This window comes from Sus scrofa, chromosome 13, assembly GCF_000003025.6.
Source record: "Sus scrofa isolate TJ Tabasco breed Duroc chromosome 13, Sscrofa11.1, whole genome shotgun sequence".
Lineage (NCBI taxonomy): Eukaryota > Metazoa > Chordata > Mammalia > Artiodactyla > Suidae > Sus > Sus scrofa.
In genome coordinates this window covers 140,704,824-140,724,010 of record NC_010455.5, presented here as the reverse complement: position 1 = coordinate 140,724,010, position 19,187 = coordinate 140,704,824, and the positions used below count along the sequence as shown (strand labels likewise).

At 39.8% G+C, this 19,187-nt stretch overlaps 1 protein-coding gene across 4 annotated transcripts in view; it reads right to left on the bottom strand.

The window, feature by feature from the left end:
* The window catches only part of CD80 (CD80 molecule), a 37,230-nt gene that overhangs the window by 6,531 nt on the left and 11,512 nt on the right, over positions 1–19,187 (bottom strand). Inside the window, exons 4-7 of one of the 4 annotated variants that reach the window (XM_021068535.1) lie at positions 14,815–15,096; positions 8,808–8,909; positions 6,722–6,827; positions 4,783–6,385 (exon numbers count right to left, since the gene is read on the bottom strand). In XM_021068535.1, coding sequence (XP_020924194.1) covers positions 6,724–6,827; positions 8,808–8,909; positions 14,815–15,096 — 488 coding nt within the window. In that variant the 3' untranslated portion in view covers positions 4,783–6,385; positions 6,722–6,723. 4 annotated transcript variants of the gene reach the window in all.

Below are 19,187 nucleotides of genomic sequence, written 5' to 3'. Positions count from 1 at the left end.
TTGCTGTGGCTCTGGCGTAGGCCGGTGGCTACAGCTCCGATTAGACCCCTAGCCTGGGAATCTCCATATGCCACGGAAGCGGCCCAAGAAATAGCAAAAAGACAAAAAAAAAAAAAAAAAAGAGAGTGTTCCAATTTTATTCTTTTACATGTAGCTGTCCAGTTTTCCCAGGACCCCTTTTTGAAGAGACTGTCTTTCCTCCATGGTATATTCTTGCCTCCTTTGTCATAGATTAATTGACCATAGATGCTTGGGTTTATTTCTGGGCTTTCTATCCTGTCCCATTGAGCTATGTTTCTATGCCACTACATACTCTTTTGATGACTGTAGCTTACCAGGATAGTCTGAAGTCAGGGAGCCTGATTCCTCCAGCTCCATTTTTCTTTTTCAGGAATGCATTGGCTATTTCAGGTCTTTTGTGTCCCATACCAATCTTAAAATATTTTGTTCTATTTCTGTGGGGGGAAAAAAGCCATTGGTAATTTGATGGGGATTGCATTGAATGTATAGATCACCTTGGGTAGTATAGTCATTTTGACAATATTTATTCTTCTAACCCAAGAGCATGGTATATCTTTCCATCTATTTGTGTCATCTTTGATATCTTTCACCAGTGGAGGGTTTTTATTAGGCTAGTTTTCAGAGTACAGGTCTTTTGTCTCTTTAGATAGGTTTATTCTTGGGTGTTTTATTATTTTGATGTGATGGTAAGTGAGAAAATTTCCTTAATTCTCTTTCTGATCTTTCATTGTTAGTATATAGATTTCTGTGTATTAATTTTGTATCCTTCAACTTTACCAAATTCATTGATGAGGTGTTTTTTTTTTTTTTTTTTTTTTTTTTTTTTTGCCATTTCTTGGGCTGCTCCTGTGGCTTATGGAGGTTCCTAGGCTAGGGGTCGAATCAGAGCTGTAGCCACCAGCAATGCAGCAATGCAGGATCCGAGCCGCGTCTACAACCTACACCACCATAGCTCATGGCAATGCCGGATCCTTAAACCACTGAGCAAAGCCAGGGATCAAACCCGCAACCTCATGGTTCCTAGTCAGATTCATTAACCACTGAGCCACGATGGAAACTCTCTCATTGATGAGTTCTAACAGTTTTCTGTCTTTAAGGAACATCTTTAGGATTTCCTAGGTATGGTGTCATGTCATCTGCAAACAGTGATAGTTTTACTTCTTTCTTTCCAATTTGGATTCCTTTTATTTCCTTTTCTTCTGTGATTGCCATGGCTAGGGCTTCCAAAACAATGTTGAATAGAAGTGGTGAGAGCAGACATCCTTGTCTTATTCCTTTTTTTTTTTTCTTTTTTTTTTTCTTTTCAGAGCCACATCTGTGGCCTACGGAAGTTCCCAGGCTAGGGATCAAATTGTAGCTGCAACTGCCAGTCTATACCACAGCCACAGCAACACAGTATATGAGCCGCTTCTGCAACCTCCGCCCCAGCTCACAGCAATGCTGGATCCTTAACCACTGAGCAAGGCCAGGGATTGAACCTGCATCCTCGTGGATATTAGGTTCGTTTTCACAGAGCCACAATAGGAACTCCCATTCTTGTCTTATTCCTGATCTTAGTGGGAATTCGTTCAGCTTGTCACTGTTAAGAATGATGTTAGCTGTGGATTTGTCATATATGGCCTTTATTATGTTGAGGTAGGTTCCCCCTATGCCCACTTTCTGGAGGGTTTTTATTAGAAATGGGTGTTGGATTTTGTCAAAAGCTTTTTCTGCATCTATTGAGAGGATCATATGATTTTTATTCTTCAGTTTGTTAATATGGTGTATCACACCAATTGATTTGTGGATATGATATCCTTACATCCCTGGGATAAATTCCACTTGATCATGGTGTATGATCCTTTTAATATATTGCTGGATTTGGTTTGCTAGTATTTTGTTGAGGATTTTTGCATCTGTGTTCATCAATGATATTGGCCTATAATTGTCATTTTTTGTGGTATCTTTGTCTGGTTTTGGTATCAGGGTGATGGTGGTCTCATAGAATGAGTTTTGGAGTGTTTCTTCCTCTGCAGTTTTTTGGAATCGTTTCAGAAGGATAGGTGTTAGCTCTTATCTAACTTTGATGGAATTTGCCTCTGAAGCCATCTGGTCCTGGACTTTTGTTTGTTGGAAGTTTTTAAATCACAGTTTCCATTTCAGTACTTGTGATTGGCCCATTCATCTTTTCTGTTTCTTCCTGGTTTAATCTTGGAAGATTGTACCTTTCTAAGAAATTGTCCGTTTCTTATAGGTTGTCCATTTTATTGGTATATGTTTGCTTGCAGTAGTCTCTTATGATCCTTAGTATTTCTGTGATGTCCTGATTGTAAATCCTCCTTTTTCATTTCTAATTTTATTGATTTGAGCTCTTTTTTTCTTGTTGAGTCTGGCTAAGGAGTTATCCATTTTGTTGATCTTTTCAAAGAAGCAGCTTTTAGTTTCATTGATCTTTTCCATGGCTTTCTTTGTTTCTATTTCATTGATTTCTGCTGTGATCTTTATGATTTCTTTTCTCCTGCTAACTTTGGGTTTTGTTTGTTCTTTCTCTAGTTGCCTTAGGTGTAAAGTTAGGTTGTTTGAGATTTTTCTGGTTTCCCGAGGTTGGCTTGTATTAGTCTAAACTTCCCTCCTATTTATTTATTTTTTTGTCTTTTTAGGGCCGCACCTGCGGCATATGGAGGTTCCCAGGCTAGGGGCCGAATTGGAGGTGTAGCCACTGGCCTGTGCCACAGCCCACAGAAACATCAGATCCAAGCCACATCTTGGAACTACATCACAGCTCACAGCAATGCCAGATCCTTAACCCACTGAGCGAGGCCAAGGATTGAACCTTCATCCTCATGGATGCTAGTCAGATTCATTTCTGCTGAGCCATGATGGGAACTCCTAAACTTCCCTCTTAGGACTGCTTTTGCTGCATCCCATAGGTTTTGGATTGTTGTGTCTTTGTTGTCATTTGCTTCTAGTTATTTTTACTTTCCTCTTTATTCAGTGATCCATTGGTTTAGTAGCATGTTGTTTAATCTCCACATTTTTGTGTGTTTTGGCAGTTTTTCTCCTTGTTATTGATTTCTAGTCTTATAGCATTGTGGTCAGAAAAAATGCTTGATATGATTTAAGGTTTTTTTTTTAATTTATCAAGGCTTTATTTGTGGTCCAGTATCTGACCTATCCTAGAGAATGTTTCATATGCTGCTTTTGTATAGAATATCCTATAAAATAACTACTAAGTCCATCTGGCCTAATGCATCATTTAAGGCCTGTGTTTCTTTGCTGATTTCCTGTCTGGATGATCTGTCCATTGCTGTAAGTGGGATGTTTAAATTCCCCACTATTATTGTGTCACTGTTGATTTCTCCTTTTAAGGCAATTAGCAGTTGCCTTATACATTGAGGTGCTCTATGTTGGGTGCATATATATTTACAGCTGTTACATCTTGTTCTTGGATTGATCTTTTGATCATTATGTAATATCCTTCTTTGTCTCTTGTAGCATTCTTTAAGTTCTATTTTGTCTGATATGAGTATTGCTACTGCAGCCTTCTTTTGTTTTCCATTTGCATGGAATATTTTCTTCCGTCTGCTGAAGAAATTTCAGTTTGTATGTGTCCTTAGAACCAAAGTAGGTCTTTTGAAGACAGCATATATATGTGTCTTGTTTTTGTATCCATTCAGCCAGTCTGTGTCTTTTGGTTGGAGCACTTAGTCCATTTACATTTAAGGTAATTATTGAGATGTATGTTCTTATTGCCATATTGTTAATTGTTTTGGATTTCTTTTTGTTGGTCTTTTTTCCTACCCATCTTGTTCTCTTCTCTTGTGGTTTGATGACTGTCTTTAGTGTTGTGTTTAGATTGCTTTTTCTTATTTGTCTGTGTGTTTATTGTAGATTTTTGGTTATGAGGTTTTTTTTTTGTTTTGTTTTGTTTTGTTTTTTTTTGTCTTTTTGCTATTTCTTTGGGCCACTTCTGTGGCATATGGAGGTTCCCAGGCTAGGGGTCTAATCGGAGCTGTAGCCACCGGCCTACGTCAGAGCCACAGCAACGCAGGATCCGAGCCGTGTCTGCAACCTACACCACAGCTCACGGCAATGCCAGATCATTAGCCCACTGAGCAAGGGCAGGGACCGAACCCGCAACCTCATGGTTCCTAGTCGGATTCGTTAACCACTGCACCACGACGGGAACTCCTGGTTATGAGGTTTTGATATAGGAGTCTGTATATATACAAGATTATTTTAAGTTGCTGGTCTCTTAATTGCAAATGCATCTCCAGGATCCTGCATTTGTACTCTTGTCTTCTCACGATTTCTGGTTTTGGTAGTATATTTGTGCGTGGATGATTTCCTACCTTTATATGTTTACCTTTAGTGGTAGGCCTTATCATTTGTAATTTTCTTATTTCTAGTTGTGGCCCTTTATTTTCCACCTAGAGAAGTTGTTTTAGTATTTGTTGTAAAGCTGGTTTAGTGATGCTGAATTGTCTTTGCTTTTGCTTGTCCATAAAGCTTTTGATTGCTCCTTCAAATCTGAATCAGAGCCTTACTGGGTAGAGCATTCTTGGTTGGAGGTTTTTTCCTTTCACATACTTTAAGTATATCATGCCGCTCCCTTCTGGCCTGCAGAGTTTCTGCTGAAAAATCAGCTAGTGACCTTATCAGAGTTCCCTTGTATGTTATTTGTTGCTTTTCTCTGGCTACTTTCAATATTGTCTCTCTGTCTTTAATTTTGGTCAGTTTGATTAATGTGTCTTGGGGTGTTCCTCCTTGGGTTATTTTATATGGTAATCATTGAGCTTCCTGGATTTGAGTGAGTGAGTCCTTTCCCATATTAGGGAGGTTTTTGGCTGTTAATCTCTTCAAATATTTTCTCTGGCCCTTTCTCTCTCTCTTCTTCTTCTCTCACCCCTAAAATGCGGATGTTGTTCTATTTAAAGTTGTCCCTGAGTTCTCTTAGACTGTTTTCATTTCTTTTTTCTTCTGTTCCACATGAGTGATTCTAAACAGTATGTCTTCCACCTGGCTTATTCATTCTTCTGCCTCCTGGATTCTGCTATTGGTTCCTTCTAGTGAATTTTTTATTTCATTTATTGTATTTTGCATCTCTGTTTGCTTAATCTTTAAGTCTTCTATTTCTTTGTTCAGAGTTTCTTAAAATTTATCGACCTTTGCCTCCTGCATTTTTCCAAGATCTTGAATTATAGTTACTATCATTTCTCTAAAGTCTCTTCCATGGATGTTGTTAATCTCCAGATCACTTAGCTGTTTTTCTGGGGGGTTTTCTTATTCTTTCATCTAGGACATAGTTATCTGCCTTTTCATTTATATATATCTTTGTGTGGTCACCTTTTTTGCAAGCTATAGGGTTATAGACTCTCTTGCTTCTGATGTCTGCCCCCTTGTTGTAGAAGTTGATTTGGGGGTTTCTTACAAGATTCCTGATGGGAGGCCCTGGTGCCTGCCCACTGGTAGGTGTAACTGATCCTTTTCGCTCTGGTGGGTGGGGTTTTGTTTCTAGGTGTGATTATAGGTGGCTAAATGCCTGGGAGGACTTTAGACAGCCTGTTTGCTGATGGGAGGGACTGTGTTCCCAACCTGTTTGTTTTTTGGCCTGGGGCTTCTCAGCACTGATGGGTGGGGCCAGATTTTTCCAAAATCATCTCATCCAGGGGAGATCACGATGTTGATTGTTCCAGAGACCTCTGCCTCCAATGTCCTTCCCCCATGGTATCTTCCCAGGTGATCCTCCAAGAACCACAGGCAGGTCTTACCCAGATTCCTATGGAGTCTCTGCTTTGCCCTGGGACCCAGTGCACTCAAACACCTGTGTGTGTCCTCCAAGGATGTAGTCTCTGTTCCCCCCAGTCCTGTGGAGCTCCTGCGCACAAGCCCTGCTGGCCTTCAACACCAACTGCCCTGGGGGCTCCTCCTCCAAATGCCAGACCTTCAGGTGTGGGAACCTGAGTGGGGCTCAGAATTCTCACTACTGTGATAGTCATTTTCCAATCTCTGGGTTGCCAACCCAGTGGGTATGGGATTGCTTATATCATGAAAGCACCCGTCCTACCATCTTGATGTGGCTTCTTATTTGTCTCTGGGTGTGGGATATCTTTTTTGGTAGTTTGCAGTCTATTTTGTTGTTCAGCAGTTGGTTGTAATTTTGGTGTTTTTGTGTGAGAAGGTGAGCTTAAGTCCTTCTATTCCACCATCTGAATCTTGTCTCTTCTTCTGAGTTTTTAAGTGGGAAAATGACATGAAGAAGTAATTCTTTAGGAAGTTGGTCTGTGTGATTGGGTCAATAGAATGACTCTTAGTAAGAGGCAGACAGGACAATGAGATGTTAACTGAATTAGTATGGAGTGACCCCAATCTGTGTCCATCGATGCTGAGGGATACAGGGGAAAAGGAATAATCAGAATAAGGAGTTAGTTCATGTAGTACAGTACATTTGTAAGATACTGAAAGACACTGAGTTGATCAATAAGAGGGGGACATTTCAGGATGGCAGGATGGCACAGCAAAGGAAGAGGTTACAAAAGCAAGTTTTATGTGGGGAGAAAGGGGAGAAGTGCCAGCCATCTCCTTTGAGTACTTGGAATGAGGATTTTGAGGAGCTAGTAGTAGGTAAAAAATTTGGTACTGAAAGGAGGAAAACCCTGTACTCATGAGCCACAATATCTCACACATCCCACACTGGTAGAGAAGAGCAAAAGGAGATTACCTCTAGGTGCCTGGTCCTTCCACAGATCCTGGGTAGATTGGGGAGATCCTTTCCATTTCCATGCTCTCCATATTCCTCCTCCTTCTCTGTCTTGGAGCAGCAGATCCTTGAAGATAAGCATAAGCATTAAAAATCTAGATAGGGGAGTTCCCGTCGTGGCTCAATGGTTAATGAATCCGACTAGGAACCATGAGGTTGTGGGTTCAATCCCTGGCCTTGCTCAGTGGGTTAAGGATCCGGCATTGCCATGAGCTGTGGTATAGGTTGCAGATGCAGCTCGGATCTCACTTTGCTGTGGCTGTGGCATAGGCTGGTGGCTACAGCTCTGATTAGACCCCTAGCCTGGGAACCTCCATACGCCATGGGAGCAGCTCTAGAAAAGACAAAAAAAAAAATCTAGATAGGTAATTTTTGCCCATGTATTTCAGCAAAACTTCAGCTGACTTAGAACTAGAGCAGTAGTTCTCAACCAGGGGTGATTTCTACCATCACCATCACCACCCCCATGGGCAATACTTTAAGCCATCTTTGGTTGTCACAACTAGAACAAGAGGTATTATTGGCATATAGTGAGTAGAGGTCAGGGATGCTGCTAAACATCCTACAATGCACAGAACAGCACCCTAAAACAATTATCCAGCCCCCAAAGTCAGTAGTACTAAGGATGAAAAATTCTGAACTATAGAGGTCAGGATGGGCAGTTTATTAGAAATATCCTTGAGCCCACCAGATCTCTTTATCCTAGCTGTGTGTGGGTTGTTCATAATACAAAGTTTCTTTTTTTCTTTTTTAGGGCCTCACCTGCAACATATGAAAGTTCCTAGGCTAGGGGTCAAAATAGAGCTGCAGATGCCAGCCTATGCTACAGCAACAAAGGATCTGAGCCACATCTCTGACCTACACTGAAGCTCACAGCAACGCAAGATCCTTAACCCACTGAGCGAGGCCAGGGATCAAACCTGCATCCTCATGGATACTAGTCGGGTTTGTTACTGTTGAGACAATGGGAACTCTACAAAAAATTTCTAATGACTTCCTCAAGCTCTGATATTGGGAAAGAAGGGCAAATCAGCAGATATTGGTCTTCCAATTTTCTTTGCTTAGTATATATGGTTTCTACTCCAAGAAAAGTTGGTGTTCCTTCATTTTGATTATAGCCTTAGCACTGGCCTAGCAGTTCCTCTTTATTTAATGACTACGACTGAGGGTAGTATATGTGTAAGGCCAAAAAATTTAATTCATTGGGAAAAAATACTCTAGATATCCCTTCTTTCCTCATCCACTCCTTATCTTTTATCCAAAAATAAATTCTGGGAGTTCCCATTGTAGCTCAGTGGTAATGAACCTGACTAGTATCCATGAGGATGCCTGATTGATCCCTGGCCTTGCTCAGTGGGTTAAGGATATGGTGTTGCAGTGACCTGTGGTATAGATTACAGATGTAGCCTGGATCAGGAGTTTCTGTGACTCTGGCAAAGGCTAGCAGCTGCAGCTCTTATTCAACCCCCTAGCCTGGGAACCTCTATATAATACAGGTGTGGCCCTAAAAAGCAAAAAAAAAAAAAAAAAAAAATCTGAAGAATTGAGAATTGGTAAAATCACCTGTGACCATGTAGTTGCTCAACTACATCTCTTATCAGTGGATCTTACTCTTCTCCAAGAAAATGATTCTTGCCCCCCAAATCTTGTCATTCTGCATTTCCTCCAACTCCACATCAAAGATTAGAACATCACTTTATATAAAATATGTTTTCAGTTTAGTTAGCAAGCCTCCAGTGTCTCCAAGAAAATACTATACAGCTAGGGGAAAAATGAAAAGACTAAACTAGAATGTGTCTTGAGGGCAGATGATTTCTCATCTATGTAACCCAGTGCCTAGTGAAGTGCCAGGCACATAGTAGGTGTCCAAGAAATATCTGTTCAGTGAATGAACAGAACATGCTGAGACAAGTGAAAGAAACACTAAAGTTTCCATCGATTTACTTCAAAAATGAGAATAAAATAGGCTAAAACCTTGGAGAGATGCTGACTGCTACTTTTAGAGATCGGGAAATTGAGACTGTTACAATGGTACAATATTACTTACTGCAGAGCCGGTATATTAGTATTATTGCAATCCCACATGCTGAGGCTGATATAATAACGGTGAAGAGCAGGAACTGATTAGCAGAAGAGGTTTCTCGTTTAGCTGCTAAGGGAAAAGAATAGTGTCAGCTTTTGTGTGTTTCCAACTGCCTGATATCCATTCTATGCCCTTTATATTGACACAACTTAAAGCATTTTTCACTTCTTTCCCTGGTCAGCCCTCCAAAATGCAGCTTCTAGTTTTCTTGCCTAATTCTTCAGACACATACTTGTGAGCAACTAATACCAGGTGTCAGATATTGAATGTAAAAAGAGAATTTGAATTTTTACATTTACTACATTAAGTTCACATAAAAGAAAATATTCTCGGGAGATACTTTAAAAGTTGTCTTTGTATCTCGTTTCTATAGCTGATATTAATATGTACCACTACTAATAGTTGATGTTGTGTTCTAGATAAACCTTATTTTTCCTTCCAGCCTGTCTTTCCTTCTCCCTTTTAAGATGTCTTCTTAAAACACACACACATGCACACACACACACACACACACACACACACACACACACACACACACCCTCATACACCCTCATAGTAGCTGCCTAAAGCTACAGCAGCCACTCTGCATTCATTTTCAGATACACATTTGCCATCCAGCCTACAGCTTTTGGAAGAATCCTACTCAGGAGTAGCAGCAACACCATTTATTCTTCAATCCCTTTGAGGAACAGTTAGCAACAACATTGGGAGAAAGGCAGTGACACAAAAGGAATATTAGCAGCTCATCCTCTTTTTGTGCGGGGGCGGGGGTCAACTTTTTTAAAATAATTTTTTCTTGAAGTATAACTGATTTACAATGTTGTGTTAATTTCTGCTGTACAGCAAAGTGACTCAGTTATACACATATATACAGTCTTTCTTTCTTTTCTTTTTTTTTTTTAAACAAGTGGCCACACCTATGGCATATGGAAGTTCCCAGGCTAGGGGTCGAGCCACAGCCACTGTAGAAGCAACGCAGAGTAGTTATGTTGTGAGCCACACAGGAAGTCCTATACATTCTTTCTTATATTCTTTTCCATTATGGTTTATCCCAAGATACTCAATATAGTTCTTTGTGCTATGCAGTAGGGACTTATTGTTTATCCATTCTGTATGTAACAGTTTGCATCTACTAACCCCAAACTCTCAATATATCCCTCTCTCCTCCCCCCTTGGCAAGTAAAGTCTGTTGTCTATGTGAGTCTATTTCTGTTTCATAGATATATGCATTTGTGCCACATTTTAGATTCCACATATAGGTGATATCATATGGTATTTGTCTTACTCTTTCTGACTTAATTTCACTTAGTATGAGAATATCTAGTTGCATCCATGTTGCCGCAAATGGCATTATTTCATTCTTTTTTATGGTTGAGTAGTTTTTTAAGGTTGTTATTTTCTGGCTGAGTATGATATATATATATATAATATCAATCCATTCATATATATATCCATCCATATATCATATCTTAATCCATTCATATATATATCATATCTTAATCCATTCATCTGCCTATGGACGTTTAGTTTGTTTCCATGTCTTGACTATTGTGAATAGTACTGCTATGAACATAAGGGTGCCTGTACTTTTTGAATTATAGTTTCATATGGATATATGCCCAGGAGTGGGATTGCTGGGTCATATGGTAGTTCTATATTTAGTTTCTGAGGAATGTCCATACTGTTTTCCATAGTGGTTGTACCAGTTGCATTCCCCCCAACAGTGTAGGAGGGTTTCCTTGTCTCCACACGCCCTTCAACATTTGTTATTTGTAGACTTATTAATAATAGCCATTCTGACAGGTGTGAGGTGGTATCTCATTGTAATTTTGCTTTGCATTTCTCTAATAATTAGCAAGTTGGCAGCTCATCCTCTTCCAATTTCTTGAGAATCACTTACAAGTAAATATTGAACATTTACTAAAGTACTGTTGCTCATTTTTCTCATTACAAGTCTTGTGGATAAATTTTGGTCTTTAGCTTATTGGACTTCTCATCAACATTTGGCTCAGTGGACACTTTTCCTCCTGGGACTTCTATGACACCAAATTCTTCTGTTTGTTTTGACTCAGTTTTTTTTTGTAGGCCTTTGTTTCTCTTCTTGTTCTTTAAATATCGTCTCCCATGATTCTGTCCATGGTCTCATTATCCTCTCACTGGCCCTGGTAATCATGGTGATCTCATTTACACCCAAGGTTGGAAACACCAGCTAATTTCTAAATCTGTTTATCATATTTCTGATCTCATTTCTGAGCTCCAAATTAGTATTTCTAGCTGCCAACTAGACGGTTGGATCCCAGCATCTCCACTTGATTAAAATTGAACTCAGTATGTGTATTCTTTCCAAAGCATATCTCCTATTTGTATTCTCCCATTTCAGTGAATGGCAGCACCATCAGTGACCCAAGTTAAAGTGAAGGCTTCCCTTTGTTCTTGCTGCCCAGTATCTCCCACTGACTCTCTGTTCTATATTGAGAATATCTCTGCAACCAATTCCTTTTCTCCAGATCTCTTGTGGCAACTGCCTTAGTTAAGATTTTTCTTAACTCCCACCTGGTAGCCTCCATACTAGGCTCTTTGCCTCTGGTTTTCTAGGCTCTGATAATTCTTCCACATTCTGCCACGGTAATTATTATAAAAACGCACATTTGACCATAGAACACCTACTGCTTAGTGACTAGGGAAAGTTGTTTTTTAATATTCTCTAAAATACCAGATTGCATGGGGACATCAAGTGATTACCAGGGTTGGCCTTTGCAGACCAGAATGACACCCAAAATAACAAAGAAGCTCTTGCTATTATCCTGGGAGTCTAGACGTTTCACAGGTTCCAACTCCTGACTTCCTCTCAGAGGCCAGTCCTCATCCATCCTCAAGCCTCAATCAGCCTAGAAAGAAGGTATGTGTTTAGGGGAAAGAAGGAGGAACCACGCAGCAAACACACTCTGTTATAATGCCAATTAGGAACCTAGTAATGTACCACAGCCATATGTGCACATCTAGCTCTTTAGCCTGAGTAGGACTCCCTGATTCATCCCTTCTCCACACACACACACACACCTTCCAGTACATCAAGGGTTAACAAATTGGGTAGGTCTAGGCTAAAAGAACCATAGACCCGATATTTAATTAATAAATTTGGGGTTAAGAGTAGGTATTTATATATAGTAAAGCTTTACTCACATTGACTTACAACGTTTCTATGAACTATACACCTAATTTACATTTGCTTATGCAGTCAGCCCTTGGCCTCCCACAAATGCATTATTTGCTTTTGACTCTAAATGACACCTATAGTACTGTTAATGAGACTTGAAGTATTTAAAGCTCTCTAACCATATAGCACCTACCAAGATGCTTGGTATGTGATAACTACTTAATGAAAGACTGAATGAAAGAAGGAATGATTAAACACATACTATTGATGATCTCCATTAGTCATTGTGAATATAGACCAAATAGGGCAAAGAGCTAATATTTGAATTATACTGAAAAGGGATACTGTTTATTCTTATCATGAAGTAAAAATTGAGAGAAGGCATAATAGGTAAAAGACAATAAAGCTGGGCAGTCTAAATCATCCCTAAATACTAGCTTCATTCTTTTATTTAAAAGACCACATTCTGTTTCCTATAAGTTAACAAACCATAGTGCACAGGCCAAACCTGGTCTACTACCCATTTTTTAAATAACGTTTTGTTGGAACACATGTAACTTGATTTGTGTCTTGTCTATGGCTTCTTTCATGCTGTAACAGCAGAACTGAGTTGTTTCCAGAGATCATATGACCTGTAAAGACCAAGGTCTTTATTATCTGGCCCTTCCTGAAAATTTTTGTCAACCCTTTCCTAGAATATCATATGTATTCATATTCCAAATATAAATAATGTCTAAAATAAAATATAATTAAAGCTGTTCTTACTATTGTGTATACTACTCTCTACCTTATGGTAAGTAGAAAATTGGTTAAATAATATATGAATAAGGAGTTCCCGTCGTGGCGCAGTGGTTAACGAATCCGACTAGGAACCATGAGGTTGCGGGTTCGGTCCCTGCCCTTGCTCAGTGGGTTAAGGATCCGGCGTTGCCGTGAGCTGTGGTGTAGGTTGCAGACGCGGCTCGGATCCCGCGCTGCTGTGGCTCTGGCGTAGGCCGGTGGCTACAGCTCCGATTCAACCCCTAGCCTGGGAACCTCCATATGCCGCGGGAGCAGCCCAAGAAATAGCAACAACAGCAACAACAACAACAACAGACAAAAAAGACAAAAAAAAAAAAAAAAAAGAATAAAATGACAATGTTGAATCAATAAAACTATCTTTACTGTATGATTCAAACTTCAATTTTTTTAAGGTCATTCCTATGGCATATGGAAGTTTCCAGACTAGGGGTTGAATTGGAGCTGCAGCTGCCAGCCTCCACCATAGCCATAACAACACAGGATCTAAGCCACATCTGCGACCTACATAGCAGCTCACGGCAACACCGGATCCTTAACCCACCGAGTGAGGCCAGGGATCGAACCTGCATCCTCATGGATACTAGTCAGGTTCATAACCCACTGAGCCATAACAGGAACTCCCTCAAACTTCATTTTTATAAGATTTTTAGAATACATTAAAAGATGAGTTTGGACTGTTAATAAAATCATGTCAAAATTTGGCTTATATTTGAACTTATTTTCCCCTCAAATTTTATCTACCTACTGAGAAAAATAAAGAATCCACTCAAGATGAAAAAATCTAGAGTAAATCATTCACTAGGATGAACTACTAGGCCTCTACTACAAGCCAAGAGGAAAATGTAAAATATGCAATACATAACATATTACACTCGATTTTATTTTTTTTACTATGCAGCCACAAAGCATATATTTATAAGTGGGGCTGGGGGGTAGGGAGAGGCCTGGTGGTCCTCCATATATAATCAGCCGAACAAGTTAGAAAAAAATGTATTTCAAGTATCTGAGTTCTTCTCTAATAACCCATTACAAGTTTAATATGCATAAATTTATTTATTTATTTATTACTTTTAGGGCTGTACCCGTGGTATATGAAGGTTCCTTATGCTAGGGGTTGAAACAGAGCTACAGCTGCCAACCTACCCCACAGCTCACGGCAACGCCAGATCTTTAACCATGGAGCAAGGCCAGGGATCAAACCTGCAACCTCATGGTTACTAGTCAGATTTGTTTCTGCTGTGCCACAATGGGAACTCCTTAATATGCATAAATTCATATAAGCCCAACTTTTTTTCATTTTCAGATGATTTTACCTCTTGGGCAAAGAAAATTCTATAAGTTTACTATATGTGGGGTAAAATATTTAGTCATGGTATTTGGTCAAAAATTACCACTTTTTTTAGGCATTGTCTTCAAGTAGTTTGTTGTTTACCTTCTTTACTTGTCTTGTTTCTGAATGGGCCAGTAGTTCTTAAAAGGCACATTCACCCACAAAAGACAATGTTTTGACATCATGGGACAGCGGGGAGAGGGCCCCCAAAATGAAAGTGCCAAGGACCAGAGAGCAAGTCTAAAGGACAAATTTTAGTGCTTTCAATAACAATATTGTTACAACTTCCTAAGATGATTTGATGGCTAATATTTATTTGGATGTGCCCACAGCATGTGTAAATTCCTGAGGCAGGAATCGAACCCACGCCAAAGCAGCAACCCAAGCTGTATAGCAGTGACACCAGATCCTTAACCCACTGCACCTGGGTTAAGGATTTGGAACTCCCTGAATGTCTAAATTTTAGAATATTCATCAAAGGAAATTCGTCTAGTAACATTATGTTGAACCTTGTACCGTGACCTTAATAAGTCACAGTAACACTGTATTATCATTTTATTTGCATGTCTAAAAATACTGCAGAAAGTACTGAGTTGATATACACAGTTCTGAAATGTATCTGGCTGAGTAATTTTCTTTTTAGTTTCTCCACACCAGAAACTCCTTGGGATAACGTCACTTACATTTTTGCCAGTTGAAGGTCTGTGACACTGTTAAGCCTCCATACTTGACAAGACACATGAAGCTGTGGTTGCCTGTCACATTGAAATCCAGTTCACTGCTAATCATGTAGAGCTCAGTTTCAGGATCTTGGGAAAGCATCGTGTTGGTAGCATTTAATTCTTCTCCATTTTCCAACCAGGAGAGGTGAGGCTCTGGAAAACCTCCAGAGGTTGAGCACCTTATCCTTTTGATGTTAGGAGATGGATTTCCAAGGGCAGTAATACTAGGCACAGGAAAGTCAGCTGAAGAAAGAACAAGGATGTAAGTACATATCATTACATATTTGTCAGTGTGTGTTTATATTTTTAATACCAAACTTTAATAATCATAAAATATAATTTGCAACTTCCCATAATTCATTAATAGTTACGTATAATCCAAAAATATAGTTTCCTATAAGTTGGACTGTGTTGTTTATCCATTCTATATATAATAGCTTGTATCTGCTAACCCCAAACTCCCAATCCCCTCCCCCTTGGCAGCCACAAGTCTGTTCTCTACATGTTTTAGATTCTACATATAAGTGCTGTCATGTATTTGTTTTTCTCTTTCATTTCACTTAGTAATTCTCCATCACTTTTGATGGAGGTAGGAGGGCACTTATTAAAGGAAGAAGTGGGTTCATGTGCATAAATATTGACATAGTATTTGCATTTGTAAGAGGTGAAGAAAAAAATAATAGACATTTATTGAGCTCTTAAAGCTTGTTAGGACATTATCTCATTTCATCTTTACAACAACCTAGAGGCCGTAGATCAAAAGAGGTCAAATTCAGTAATTTCATATGATTTAACCTCATACGATGTCCATTTTATAAAAAATCAAATTGAGGTCTAGAGAAATCATAACCAATAAGTGACAGAACTTGAATTCAAGTTTTTCTGATACCAGAGCCTTCCCTTCCCTGCCTTTTCCTTTCTGTTTCCTTCCTTTCTTTTACTTTTTTCTTTCCATTCTTCCTAATACCTGAGGAATATCTGCTCTATTTTATGTATTCGTTTATTAATTCATACTATGCTAAACACTTGGGAACCCACCCTCCAACTTGAGAACCAGAACATTGACAGTAACTTAGGTAAATCTACTTGTGCGGTCTTAATTTTGCCATCTCCCTACTTCCTGTACCTGAGGTAACACTAAAGTTTATTTAGCATTACTGTGCTTTTCCCAAAGTAGTCTTTAATCATATAAACCATATGCACTTCTGTCCAAATTGTATATTATTGAGCCTGTAATCTCAACCACTGTACTTTACTGATTCCCTTGCTATTCTGATATGCCTTACGAGGACAGGGAGGCCTTCCTGATCTTCCTCCAGGGTATTTGAGACACTCTTTCACTTGTGTATTTGACCCCCAATAAGATACCCAAGCAAAGCATGATGAAATGACTGCAGAGAACACAGGAAACCACTCCCCTCACCGCTTCCTTACTTATTGTTAGGCTTAAAGAATTTTTACTTCTTAGCATGAATGTGGAGAACCAGTTCCTCCCATACTTCCTCTCATATAGTTAGTTTCCAGAATTCAGAGTCTCACAGAGAGAAGTAGTATGGCATAGTGGTCATCAAGGGCAGGTTTTAAAACCAGTTTTACCTTTTAATCCTGGACCAATTTCTTAACGACTTTTAGTTTTAGTTTGCTCATCTGTAAGATGAGGAAAATAATACCTGCCTCCCAACATTCTAAGAATTAAATGACATCATTAATATAAATCACATAGAACAGAGCCTGACACACAGGACGTTAGTTAATAGACTCATGTGGGTCTTAAATTTGTCCTCCCTTAGATGAGTTCCCTTATTTGAATCAAGTTTTTAGGTGAAAGCTTCCGGGACTGCCTGGTGGCAGCATGAGTAATTGTGATAGGAGAAGTTAGGGCAAGTGATAACTGCCAAGAAAAGGAAAAACCTGGATTTGGTTGGGGATAGAGTCACCTTTCTTTTTTGAATCAACCTTGTTCCTAAATTAAGTTTGACATTTTCCTTGACATTTTTAGTTGACATTATTATTTCCTACTCCTTTAATTTATCCTATAAGATCAAATCATTATACTTGTAGCTGACATCAAAAATATTCACTTTGTTGGAGTTCCTGTTGTGGCTCAGTGGGTTAAGAACCTGACTAGTATCCATGAGGATGTGGGTTTGATCTCTGGCCTCACTCAGTGTGTTAAGGATCCAGTGTTGCTGCAAGCTGCTGTGTGGCTCGGATCTGGCATTGCTGTGGATGTGGCTTAGGCCAGCAGCTGCAGCTTCGATTCAACCCCTAGCCTGGGAATTTCCATATGCAGTGGGTACGGCCCTAAAAAGAAAAAAAAAAAAAAAGAATATTCTCTTTGTTTCTTACAACATCAGTAAGTCATAACTTGGAATAACAAACCCAAGGAACTCATATCCTAATTATGATTCATGTTCATTTCTGTGCTCCACTTTTCCAAGAAACATTTAACCACATGAATGCCACTAATGGAGTCCCCACTGTGGCGCAATGGGTTAAGAATCCGACTTCCGAGACTCCTGTCACTGTGGAGGCACAGGGTTCAATCCCCAACCCAGCACAGTGGGTTAAAGGATCCTATGTTGCCGCAGCTGTGACAAAGGTCACAACTGCGGCTCAGATTCGATCCCTGCTCCGGGAACTTCCATATGCCACGAGTACAGCCATAAAACATTAATTTAAAAAATAAAAATAAATTTGGGAGTTCCTACTGTGGCACAGCAGGATTGAGGATTTCTCTGCAGTGATTCAAGCCCCTGCAAGGGCATGGGTTTTATCACTGGTATTTCCATAAATACGCGGCCAAAAAGAGAGCAAAAATCAAACAAAAAAAGAATCCCACTAATACTATTGTACTAAAAATATTTTCAAGGTCTGGCTGGGCTTAGAACCACTTAAGCTCTGTCTCATATCCCTTCTATAAGGTGATCTGCTTACAGTATCAGCTCCTAAGCCCTTGCAAGTCTGTGAACCATCAAAGAATCACTCCTTTGTATTTCATTTTAATCAATGAACTCGAATTTTCACCACTCTTAATGGGTAGGTTAAGAATATCTTATTAGGAAATGAAAGGGTACACATGTTTCACAAAGGTAAAAATCTTCTAACCTAGTTAATCTGTTAACTAGTGTAGCTAGTTTCTCAAATGTGCTGCTTCATGGAGGTTTTCTTCCATCGATGTTATGCTGCTATAATATCACTTAGCAGTCTTAGGCAGATGTAGAGAAACCCATCTAGCCCATTTAGCCTGAGACTTTCCCATATTAGCACTGAAAACCTCATGTTTGTGGAAACCCCTCCATCCTTAGCAGAATCGGACAATTGATCACTTTGGCCAAATGAGAGACTGTTTCTCAAACTAAGATCCTCAGCAGTAGCAGGCATCACCAGGGAGCTTGTTAGAATTTGAATTTGGGAGTTCCCGTCGTGGCGCAGTGGTTAACGAATCCGACTAGGAACCACGAGGTTGCGGGTTCGGTCCCTGCCCTTGCTCAGTGGGTTAACGATCCGGCGTTGCCGTGAGCTGTGGTGTAGATTGCAGACTCGGCTCGGATCCCGTGTTGCTGTGGCTCTGGCGTAGGTCGGTGGCTACAGCTCTGATTAGACCCCTAGCCTGGGAACCTCCATATGCCGTGGGAGCGGCCCAAGAAATAGCAACAACAACAACAACAACAACAACAAAAAAAAGACAAAAGAATTTGAATTTGCACTTTAACAACATCCACAAGTCATGGGCACCCTATCATTTTGGAAGTGCTATTCTAATTGGAAAAAACAGAATTGGTTCTGGATCTAGTTAAGCAAGCAAAGTTGCCCTTTTTGTCTTCCCTTACCCGATTTTGGTGCCCCACCCCACTTTTTGAGGGCCTCAGTACTCCCACGTAGCCCCTTTAGCTGTCCTTGGTCTCCCTCTATAATCTGCTACTAGGGCCTCCCCTCCCTGAAACTCTGCCTCTTCTCCCTCTTCAATTCTCTTTTTTATATTTCTATCAAAATGTCCATGTCCTGAGTCTACTTCTCCCTGGATATGCTGTTGGGGGACTACCTATCTAACGTATTTAACTAATACAGGCTAATATGTCTGTGGTGCCATCTCCCCTAGGAAACACATTTTCATCTTTCACAAGAAATCCTGTAGGGGAGAAATGCTGAAACTAGGAGAGGATTCTTGGAATGGATGCTGTTCAGAATTTTGGAGAAGGCAGGCTTCTCAGAGCCCCTCACATCCCACCACCACATAATCATCTGCTCTCTCCATGGGTAGGGAACACACAGAGTGAAGTTTAAGATAATTCCATGTAGCTTTGGCTTACCACCTAAATTTTGGGTATGAT